Source organism: Erinaceus europaeus, chromosome 1, assembly GCF_950295315.1.
Source record: "Erinaceus europaeus chromosome 1, mEriEur2.1, whole genome shotgun sequence".
Taxonomy (NCBI): domain Eukaryota; kingdom Metazoa; phylum Chordata; class Mammalia; order Eulipotyphla; family Erinaceidae; genus Erinaceus; species Erinaceus europaeus.
In genome coordinates, this window is record NC_080162.1 from 102,638,741 (window position 1) to 102,651,113 (window position 12,373).

Below are 12,373 nucleotides of genomic sequence, written 5' to 3' on the forward strand. Positions count from 1 at the left end.
ATGAAGTACAAGGATCCCAGTTGGAGCTCCCAGCTTCTCACCTGCAGGGGGGTTGCTTCAAAGGCAGTGAAACAGGTCTACAGGTGTCTGTCTCTCTCCCCTTCCACCTTCCCTCCCCTCTCAATTTCTCTCTGTCCTACCCAATTAAAAAAAAAAAAGAAAAGAAAAGAAGAGAAAAGAAAAGAAAAGAGAAAATGAAGACCTGTGCTAGTGCTACTATTTAAGGACTGCATTCTGTAAACTATGTTATGAAACAATAGGAAATTTACCTGTGTCCCAAATTTAATGTTTTACTCTGGTAATGGCTTTTTCTTTTTTTTAAAAAATATTTATTTATTTATTCCCTTTTGTTGCCCTTGTTGTTTTACTGTTATATTTATTACTGTTGTTGTTACTGATGTTGTCACTGTTGGATAGGACAGAAAGAAATGGAGAGAGGAGGGGAAGACAGACAAAGACGGGGAGAGAAAGATACCTGCAAACCTGCTTCACCGCCTGTGAAGTGATTCCCCTGTAGGTGGGGAGCAGGGGGCTCGAACCAGGATCCTTACACTGGTCCTTGTACTTTGCGCCACGTGTGCTTAACCTGCTGCGCTACCGCCCAACTCCCTGGTAATGGCTTTTTCAATCTCTATTTTTCTCTCTGGATACTAATATTTTCATCTAATGCATCTTCCAAACTGTTAAAAAATATTTCTCTAAGCTGTTTCTGGTCATGGTAGTTAGTCCATGTACCCCATATCCTATAAAAGCTACCATCATCACCTGCACCAGCAATGTGTACCTAGGGAGATGGGGAATGGAGAGAGTTTGAAGACATTTGCAGCCATGCAGATGAGAAGTGAGAATGTTCTAAAACACAGCAGCAAAGAAGAGGCAGTGGATGTCCAAGACATTCTGAAACAAAGACAATTTTCTACATGGCAACATAGACACAGCTTCCTTGGAGTATTCTGCCAAGGAAAATAAAGGCAAGATGTAATTGAAAAAATTCAGTGGGATTTTTTTAAATTGGTCATCGGTATTTACAGAACGTCCCAAGGCTTTAAAATCTAATCTCTGTTTTATTATTTAGAGGTCCAAAAGATGTTGGTTTTAAAAAAAGTTGCTCTTAGTAATTAAACTTGTAAGAATTCACACATTCATGATCTTTTTCTAAGTGTGAGTAAGAGGTAGTAAAATAGACCTCAGAGCGAAAACTCTAGATTTTGGGCTGGGGAGACAGCATAATGGTTATGCAAGAGACTCTCATGCCTAAGGCTCCAAGGTCCCAGATTCAATCCCCAGCACCACCATAAACCAGAGCTGAGCAGTGCTCTGGTCTCTCCTCTTCCCTCTCTATATATCTCTCATTAAAATAAATAAAATATTTTTTAAAAACCTGGGAGTTGGGTGATAGCGCAGCGGGTTAAGTGCACATGGCGCAAAGTGCAAGGACCGACATAAGGATCTCAGTTCGAGCCCCCAGCTCCCCACCTGAAGGGGGTCGATTCACAATTGGTGAAGCAGGTGTGCAGGTGTCTATCTTTTTCTCCCCCTCTGTCTTCCCCTCCTCTCTCCATTTCTCTCTGTCTTATCTAACAATGACATCAATAACAACAATAATAACTATAATAATGAAACAACAAGGGCAACAAAAAAAGGGAATAAATAAATATAAAAATAACTCTAGATTTTGAACTTTGTGGAGGATAACCATGAAAATCTGTAGTTTAAATAAATTTCCTTCATTCCTCAAATTTAAGAACAACTGAAACTGCTATTATCTATCTAAAGTAAGAAACTACTAAAAGAGATATCATACATTTCAGAAACATCCAAGTTCAATCAAATTAAGAAACATAAATTCTCAGAAATGCCATGTAAAATCAATATTTGGTCAGCCTGAAGTGCTGATGGAACATAAAAACTAGCCTGCAGAAAGCATTCAAAAACAAAAGTGTAAGAATTTGTAGCATTTACACAGTGTAGACCAATAAGAGATAGGAAAACTTTACTATAATAGTGACATTATTACTCTATAAGACAGAATGGATCTTTTTGATAATTCAACAGCTGAAAACCATCTATTTCCATATATATATATATATATATATATATATTTTTTTTTTTTTTTTTTTTAACCGGAGCACTGATCAGCTCTGGTTTATGGTGGTACAGGAGATTGAACCTAGAATTTAGAAGCCTCAGGCATGACAGTCTGTTTGCATAACCTTTATGCTATCTACCCCTGCCCCTATTTCCATATTCCAATAAAGTTCTGAACTTATTAGCTTGATATTTTGAAAGGATGTCCTTTGAATTAGTGGGAAAATGTCACTGAAATTATATATATATTTGCCTCCAGGATTATTGTTGGGACTCAGTGCCTGCACTATGAATCCACTGCTTCTGGAGGTCATTTTTTCTATTTTAGTGCCCTTGTTGTTATTGTTATTGCTGTTGTTGTTGTTGTTGGAGTCAAGAGAGGAGGGGAAGACAGATAGGGGGAGAGAGATAGACACCTGCAGACCTGCTTCTCTCCTCTCATGAAGTGACCCCTCTGCAGGTGGGGGAGCCAAGGGCTCGAACTGGGATCCTTATGCTGTTCCTTGTAATTTGCCATGTGCGCTTAACCCTCTGCACTACTGCCCGGTCCCTGAAATTATATATTTATGTACACCCCTTTCTAAGTTAAAACACAGATATTCTGAGCCGAGCAGTGACGCTCCTGGCTAAAAGCACACATTACAGTGCAGAAGGACACAGGTTCAAGACCCTAATCTCCATGTGCAGAGGGAAAGCTTCAGGAGTGGTAAAGTGGTACTACAGATATCTCTCCTCTTGATTTCCCTATCTCCTTTCCTCTTTCTTTTTATTTTATTTTATTTTTTATTTTTTAACCAGAGCACTGTTCAGCTCTGGCTTATGGTGGTGTGGGGGGTTGAATCTGGGACTTTGGAGGCTCAGGCATGAGTCTGTTTGCATAACCATTATGCTATCTACCCTCCACCGTCTCCTTTCCTCTTTCATGTCTTTCTCTTCTACCAAATAAAATAAAGAGAAAATAATTAAAAAAAAAAACATTGATAATCTGGATGGGGGTAGAGAGCATAATGGTTATGCAAAGAGACTCAAGTATGAGGCTCTGCTGTCCCAGTTTCAATCCCCCACACCATCTAGAGCTTATCAGTGATCTGGTAAAAAAAAAAAAAAAAGATATTCTAATTTGTCTGGTGGTCCCTCAGCAGGCTGAGATGTATACATTCCTTTAGCTGGCATAAATCCAGTCCCAAGATAAACCATACTTGGCAAGAATAATAACATTTTAGTCCCTGAACACATTACTAAAAAGTGAAGTTAAATAAGTTCTACCCAAATTATATCCCATGAAAGGCCCTACTTCAGTAACTGGTATCTGTGTGACTTGTTTTATTTAATAAAATAATTTTCTAGGTGGCCAGGCAGTGGTGCATTTGGTTAAGTGATCACATTATAGTGCGAAAGAACCTGGGTTCAAGCCCCTGGTCCTCACCTGCAGGGGGAGAGCTTCATGAGTGGTGAAGCTGTGTTGCAGGTGTCTCTCTGTCTCTCTCCCTCTCTATTACTCCCTTCCCTCTCAATTTCTGGCTGTCTCTATTCAATAAATAAATGAAGATAATAAATTTATTTTAAACTTTCAAAAATAATTTTCCAGGGCCAAAATGTTTTCAGTACGTTACTTTACTTATCAAAAATTATACACTTATATCCTTAGCATATACAGTTATTTACAATGCTATCACTGTGGTCTGGGAGGTGGCACAATGGATAAAGCATTGGACCCTCAAGAGTGAGGTCCTGAGTTTAATCCCTGGTAACACATGTACCAGAATGGTAACTAGCTTGCTTCCCCCCGCCCCCACTTCCTTCCTGTCCTTCCTTCCTGTCTTCTACATTCATAAGTAAATAAGTAAATCTTAAAAAGAGAGAGAGAGAGAAATGCTATCACTTGGCCATTTGTTATTCTCTTCCACTAATGGTGTTTTTTTATTTTTTATTTTTGCCTCCAGGGCTATTCCTGGGGCTCGGTGCCTGCACTATGAATCCACTGCTCCTGGAGGCCATTTTTCCATTTTTTAAATTTTTGTTTTGTTTTGTTGTTATATTGCTGCTGCTGCTGTTGTTGTTGGATAGGACAGAGAAATCAAGAGAGGAGGGGAAGACACCTGCAGATGTGCTTCACTGCTTGTGAAGAATGACACACACACACACACCCCGCAGGTGGGGAGCCAGGGGCTTGAACTGGAATCTTTCAGCTTCGTGCCATGTGCATTTAACCTGCTATGCTATCACCCAGCTCCCAATGATCTGGCTTTTTGACATCTATTTTCAATTAGCAATCAGAATGTGATTTTTTTCCAGTTACTGGACAATAATCTCTAAATAAGAGATGATTTGGGAGCCAGGTGGTGGCACACCTGGTTAAGTGCATACATTACAGTGCACAAGATGCAGGGTCAAGCCCCCAGTACCCACCAGTACTGGGAAAGCTTCATGAGTAGTGAAGTCGGGCTGAAGGTGTCTCTCTGGCTCTTCTCTCTATCTCCCCCTCCCTTCAAAATTTCTCTCTGTCTCTGTCCAATAACAAGTAACTAAAAAGATTACTTGGAGTTAAAGAAGCCTTGTAAGAAAAGTACTAAGTAAGAAATCCACAAATCACAAGCAAGAATGGCTGATTGAAGATTATTCCTTTCCAAAGGCTCCCATTTATACACTTATGATAGAAAAACAAAAACAAAGGAAAGAAAGAAAGAAAGAAAGAAAGAAAGAAAGAAAGAAAGAAAGAAAGAAAAACAAAAGCCCACTGGCCATGTAGACTGCCAAAGTTACTTGGGCCTCATCTCTGACCTCCTATCAGAGTTTCTGCTGTCACTTCTGGGTATTTGTGATTCTTCCCAAGCCTCATCATTTACATCAAAGTCTAGCAAGTAGCTCAGAAATCAATTAATTAGGGGGGTTAAATGGATCATGGGGGTGGGGGTGGTGTTAGGTAGGGTGCACTTAATAGAGCTCATATGTTCTACTGTGTAAGGACCCAGGTTCAAGCCCTCCAGTCCCCTACCTGTAGAAGAGCTTCTCTCTCCCTCTCAACTTCTGTCTCTATCCAAAAACAATAAATTTAAATAACAATAATAATGGATCTTGGGGTAAAATTAGCCCCCTGAAATAGCATGCTTGTTTTGTCATGCATGAAGCCCAAGTCTGAACCAGACCCTCAATTACTGGAGGAAGCTACAGTGCTGTAATGTCTTTCCTTCCCTCTGTCTTTCTCTATTGGAAAAAGTCAACCTGGAGTGGCGAAGCTCCAGTGGTAAATCAGCAACAAACAAAGGGATTAGAGGAAGAAGTTTAAGGCTTTGTGGGTAGAGTAGGTAGCTTTGCTATTACACATGAGGCCCTGTGTCTGATCCCTGAACCACATGGGAAGGAGCACTATGGACAGCTTGCAAATAAACTCCATAGATGGTAGAGCAAGGGTGGAGAAAAGGACAGATACCAGATGATCTCCCTCACAGGTAAAATTAAGAAAGACAGTAAGGGGAAACATCAATTGAAAACTTGGACTGGGTATGGTATATTGCACCAAAAGAAAGGACTCTGGGGAGTGAGGGAGAGGGATGGGATAGAGGGTCCTGGTGTATGATGGTGGAAAAGGACCTACGTTGGAGAAGTTAGTGTCTCACAGACACCTTTCATGGAGAGATGAAAAGTTGTAACTATATATCAACAATCATAGTTAATACTCTCCCTCCACCATAAAGTGGGGGGTTGCATATGTATATGTGTATATGTATATGTAATCAACTAATCCTGTTTTAGAATACCCATAAATACCCTCTTGTACCTGGATCAAGTTCAAAAGTCTAACCAGGAGCTTAAATCCAGCAAGATCAGTAATTTGACAAAGTATTTTTTATCAATACATGGCTTCTAGTCCTTAAAAATAGCTATCATATGATGTCTAGAATTTCCTTCAAAACATTCCAAGGGAAAGCAATACATGAAACAAGCTTGGCAAAAATACTGATGGTCATTCCCTTATGTGATTTCACTTAAAAGAAAGCTTCATAGTGTGGTCCGGGAGATGGTGCAGTGGATAAAGCACTGGACTCTCAAGCATGAGGTCCCCCAGTTCAATCCCTGGCAGCACATGTACCAGAGTGATGATTTTTTTCTCTCTCCTATTTTTCTCATGAATAAATAAAAAAATATTTTTAAAAAAGAAAGAAAGCTTCAAGGTGGGACTGGCATGGCTAGATATTTCACACACGTCTCTGAGTATATGCAGTTGGAACTGCATAGTTGACAGTGATGGTCTATGCTGCCCAAATGAGTGGTTTTTGAAAGAGGGTAATATTCCTGGACATAAGGATGCCAAGTTTTACTTAGGAAGTGAGCTGCAGGGCCAAATGGTGGTACAACTGGTTGAGCACACACATTACAGTGCACAAGGACCCGGGGGTTCAAGACCTTGTGCCCCACCGGCAGGAGGAAAGCTTCACAAGTGTTGAAGCAGGGCTACAGGTGTCTCTCTGTCTCTCTCCCTCTCTACCTCCCCCTTCCCTTCTCAGTTTCTCTCTGCCTCTATCTAATAATAAGTAAGTAAATAAATAATAAAAATGTTTAAAAAATAAAGTATTTTTAATCAAACTAAATAAATTCATGTACTAAGCTGGAGGTGGGTCTTTCTGCCAAAGGCTGCCCAAGGAAGATCAGTTATGTCAGTGAGATGATGGTACAAACCCAATTATATGAGCTTTCTTTCCTAAAGGAATGGATGATCTAGAGTGAAACGTGGGTATAAACTGAAGGAACTTTTTATACTCATGATTCTAATATATAAAATGTTAGTTACTCACAGTAATAGGAAACTTTAAGCACAGGAGACAATGAGGGAAATAAGATCACAAATGTTTTACTTTTGCAAAAAGTTGGTCTGGGAGAAGCCTAAAGAAATAATGAAGGGTGTCTGGGAGGTGGCGCAACGCATAAAGTACTGGATTCTCACGCATGAGGTTCCGAGTTCAGTCCCCGGCAACATATATACTAGACTGGTGTCTGGTTCTCTCTCTCTCTCTCTCTCTCTTTCTCTCTCTCTCCCTCCTCTCTCCTCCTTTCTCATTCATAAACAAATACAATCTTAAAAAAAAAAAAAAAGAAAGAAGGGCCCTAGGATGGCCACCTTAATTTCATTTATTATTTGTATGCTTGCTATGGGTCAGATCTGGATACTAGTTGCATTCCTTCCTACTTCTTTCCCATTTTTGAAGTCATTCTTGATTTCTTTTTTTACTAGTGATTTAATAATGAATGGTTGACAAGATTATGGGATAAGAGAACACAATTCCATACAATCCCACTACGAGAGTTCCATATCCCATCTGCCCAATTCAAAGTTTCCCTGTTCTTTATCCCTCTTTGGTACAGACCAAAGATCTTTGTAGGGTGCAGAAAGTGAGAGGTCTGGCTTCGGTAATTGCTTCTCCGCTAGACATGGGTGTTGACAAGTCAATCCATACCCCCAGCCAGAAATTCTATCTATTCAGGAAAGTTGGGTTTTTTCCCCCCCATATTTACCAGACGAAGTGAAATATTCCACTAGCCCAATTCTTGCTGAAATGTCTCAAAACTGCTACAGATAATTCCCTTTCCTTTATACTCATAAAATATTTACCAACATTAGATGAAATGCATAGAATATGAGTTGTACCTCAAGCAAACATAAGGAACATACAACAGCAAGTTGACTGTATTTTTTTGAGAAACTCTAGGAGGAAAGGAAGCAAGCATCAATATAAGCTATATTACATAAATCAATGAATATGAGAAAATCTGATCAAATGTATATCTATGCAGCATTAGGTGTGTAGGCTTATCTAAGAGGATGAGAATTGATGTGAAGTACACTATCCCATCCAAAATGGCTAAGCCATTCATGACATGTATTTATTGACAATATTTAAATTATTAATGAGAGAGATGGGAGGGAGGATCAGACATGACTCTGGTACATATGCTGCTGGGGACTGAACTTGGAGCCTCATGCTAGAGAGCTCAATGCTTTATTAACTCCCAGATTGCTATGTCATTGCTTTCTAAAAAAATATTTATTTGTTTATTCCCTTTTGTTGCCCTTGTTTTTTTATTGTTGTAGTTATTGTTGTTATTGATGTCATCGTTGTTGGACAGGACAGAGAGAAATGGAGACAGGAAGGGAAGACAGAGAGGAGGAGAGAAAGATAGACACCTGCAAACCTGCTTCACATCTTGTGAAGTGACCTCCCTGCAGGTGGGGAGCCGGTGGCTCAAACTTATGCTGGTCCTTATGCTGGTCCTTGCACTTTGTGCCATGTGCGCTTAACCCGCTGTGTTACTGTCCGATTCCCTGCCATTACCTTTTAAGAAAATTACTTCTTTTTCAGCTTTGGAAACAGGAAAGTAAATAAAGGCCATGGAGCAAAAATGGCTTATCTGTTCCTTTCTCATTACATTCAAGTCTTTCAGAGTCATCCCTTCCGTTCCCTCACACATACAGATATCCTTCTATCTTTTCTTGTTTGTTTGTTTTTGGATATAGACAGAGAGGCAGAGATAGTGAAAGACACTACAGCAACAACCCTTCCTTCAATATAGTGGAGGCTTTGGTTTGAACTTGTGTCATGCACATGGCAAAGTAGCACACTATCCAAGCAAGCTATTTTGCAACCATTGTCCTGATGCTAGAAAACTTGCTAATTTGGGACCAGGTGGTGGAGCACCTGGTTGAGCACACACGTTACAATGAGCATGGATCCAGGTTTGAACCCCTGGTCCCCACCATCAGAGGGAAAGCTTTGTGAGTGGTGAAGCAGTGTTATAAGTGTCTCTCTCCCTCTTTAGCACCCCCTTCCCTCTTGATTTCTGGCTGTCTGTATCAAATAAATAAATAAAGATAAAAAAACCCCTGCTAATTCTTTTCTTTCTCTGCAACTATAAAACAATTTGAATAATTCATAGATGTGGGGTTGCTTCAGAGGGATATATCATTGCACAAAGAAAACTATATTATTTTGTTTGGATGCTACCAGGAGAGGATGCAAGTTTTATGGGGGCTTAAAGTTTATATGAGTTGTGGGGTGGGGAGCAGGACTTAAAAAAAAAAAGAATAAAAAGCCAAAATAAGATAAAGACTACAGGGGAGGCCCAAAAATTTAACAAGCAATCCAGTAAGATCAAGAATTGCCCTTTGCCTAAACCTCTAATGGATCTCTCTCTCCACCATCACTGGTTACTTCCATCATCATCATAAGCCCTCTTGTAGAGATAGGACCTTGCCCTAAATGTAGAGCAGCAATGGTAGAGACTAGAGACTGCCCCACTCTCCAAAGGGAGGCTGGGTCATCCTACTCTGCCACTCCAGGGAAGACTGGTCCTGAAATGAGTGCAGCCTAGAATGTTTCCAGCTGTGACCATGGACTGTGAGCTCAGACTGACAGGGACAGAGAGGTTACACAGGCTCCTGTGCTAAATATGAATAGATATGGGCCCTGGGTCAGATTGATGAGATTAATAGTTAGTGGTATTTAAATAATTTCCTCATATACTTTTCCTCAGAGCTACTCTCTGCCCCAATCCAATTTCCAGTCCTATTCTCAATTCTGACACCATCTTCTCAGATAATACTTTTAGTCCACCTGCATGTTAGCTATCAAACTCAAGCAAAAATTACTGAAGTCATGGCCCTCTTGGAACATACCTAAAATAGATTTCCTAGTTTCTTTCCACATGAAGCCCCTAGTTTCATCTGCTCTATTCCTACCTTTGGGTTCCTGTTTATTAAACAACTTGTCCTGCTTTATATTTTACCACTGTTCAGCCACCATGTCACAGACACTACCATGATGCCATCCTGACCTCCTTGGGCAGACAACCTCACCAGTGTGTCCTGGAACCTCACCTCCCCTGAGGCCTACCATACTAGGGAAAGAAAGAAATAGGCTTGGGGTATGGATCGACCTGCCAACACCCATGTCCAGCAGAGAAGCAATTACAGAAGCCAGACCTTCCACCATCTGCACCCGATAAAGAATTTTGGTCCATAGTCCCAGAGGGGTAAAGAATATGGAAGCTTTGGGGGCTGGATGGTAGCACACAGGCTTAAGCATACACAGTACAAAGTGCAAAGACCCAAGAAAGGATCTCAGTTCAAGCCCCCAGCTCCCCACCTGCAGGGGGGTCGCCTTGCAATCAGTGAAGCAGGTCTGCAGGAGTAGATTCCTAGTGTTGGCACCAGGGATAACCTTGGAGCCAAAAAAAGAATAGGAAAGCTCCAATGGAGGGGATAGGACATGGAATTCTGGTGGCAGGAACTGTTTGGAATTATACCCGTTATCTTACAATCTTGTAAACCACTATTAAATCACTAGTAAAAAAAATAAATAAAAGTAATTGCGCCTTTAAACCTATCTTCTCCCTTCGAAACAAGACTCAAAGAGCACAGTGGATACAGGGAGGAATATATAGGCTTCTCTCAAGAATATTCACAATAAATCGTAACACAAAACTCTCAAGATATAAAAGGCTTAGTGATATCTTCATTAGGATTAAGGGACAAATTACCAACTGACATCAAAATATAATTACTGTGAAAGTGCTAAGAAAACATTTCACTGAAATAAACTAGAACAACATGCCATACAATAACCATAGTTTCATACATATGCAGGTATAAACACTCATATTTACTCACAATTTGGCAAGCAAAAGATCTCATTAAAAATAATTTACCTCGTCTCCGCCCATAGCTCCTGGCTGCATGTAAACATAGAAGAAATTCATGGGTATTTTTGTGTCAAAATGTAAATTTAGAAATTTTAAAAAATATTTACACATACCTTTTCAAAATTAATATGGAAATATTTATTATTCAGCTGCAGAAGTATTGAAAAAAAACCCATTTACAAAGCACAAGATAAGTCACATCTTAAATAGAAATTTCAACTTGGATGTAGCCAGTCAGTGAAAAGATACAATGGGTACTTAAGTTTTCTAAGTCTTAAAAGGATTTATATTATATCCCATTATCTATATTAGATATAGATTAAAACTTCTTTAATTTTTTTTCTGATTCAGAAATTTCCATTTTTACTACACTACCCTCAGACACCATTTTTAAAGAAAAAGCCACTGGTTCTAAATAACTAAAAAGTGTAGTTTATCATAGTCACTCAGAATGAATACATATGACATCAAGCATTCACACAAACACTTCATAAACAAAATCCCTTGAAAACTGTACAGAAGCTTTATACACAATTAACTCTTGTTTCACACAATATTTCCACCAAAAAATTCAGTAAAGCTTCTCTCCATCTCCCCACTTTCCATACAGTGTAACAGATGGGAGGGAAACAGTTGATATTTGTATCATGTGGAAAAGTGAAATGTAGAAAGGGGTTTTGGTATAGGGTACATACAGCTCAGGACATACTGAAGAAAAGAGTACTTTCAAGATTGTCTTCCCCTTCAAAATTCAAGGCCCACAGAAGGCATTGCTATAAGTGTTTAAGAGAGCTAGACTGTGGTGTCCTATGTATGCTACAAGGAAACCATATATCAAATGTCATTCAAGTTACAAATGCTTCTCAAATATGAATCCTTGGGTTTCACAAAATAGGTGAGAATTCTAACCAATTTTTTTAAGTAAGTGATATATTAGTTTAAAACCAAACCAACTAAACAACCAAACAAACAAAACTCATCAAGGATATGTTGGGGGTCACATTTGCTGTGTAAGTTAGTACTAAAGAAAACTATTTCATTCTTGGATAAAGAATGAACTTTTTTTTTAATTTGGAAAATTGAAGGGGGGTTTAAGCGCACATGGCGTGAAGCACAGGATCCCAGTTCAAGCCCCCTGCTTCCCACCTGTGTGTGTGTGTGTGTGGGGGGTCACTTCAGTCTACAGGCCTCTATCTTTCTCTCCCCCTCTCTGTCTTCCCCTCCTCTCTTGATTTCTCTCTGTTCTATCCAACAACAGCAGCAACAACAACAACAAGGGCAATAAAAATGGAAAAAAATGGCCTCCAGAAGGATTTGTAGTGCAGGCAACAAGCCCCAGCAATAATCATGGAGGCAAAAAAAAAGAAAAGAAAAAAGAAAGGGACTTCCAGGAAGCATGGAGTAATAGTGGACACAGAGAAGCTCTCCCAAAACAACAAGGACTGATTACTATTGAACTTAGCAAACCTCATCAAATTACAGGTGAGATATCCCAAGAAGCACTGTAGCCTCAGGTGGGTGTCTGCACATGGTCAAGAGATGAGAAGAGACATGGGATTAAAACCAGACACATTAAAGTTGACAATGTTGA

At 39.7% G+C, this 12,373-nt stretch overlaps 1 protein-coding gene across 12 annotated transcripts in view; it reads right to left on the minus strand.

Annotated features, from left to right (window-relative positions):
• Positions 1-12,373, minus strand: part of CPEB3 (cytoplasmic polyadenylation element binding protein 3) — a 306,673-nt gene that overhangs the window by 159,771 nt on the left and 134,529 nt on the right. For 10 of the 12 annotated variants that reach the window (XM_060192002.1, XM_060191970.1, XM_060192023.1 and 7 more), the window contains exon 5: positions 10,789-10,812. The exons of the other annotated variants lie outside the window; for them this stretch is intronic. In XM_060192002.1, the coding sequence (XP_060047985.1) occupies positions 10,789-10,812 (24 nt within the window). The remainder of the gene's footprint in view (positions 1-10,788; positions 10,813-12,373) is intronic. 12 annotated transcript variants of the gene reach the window in all.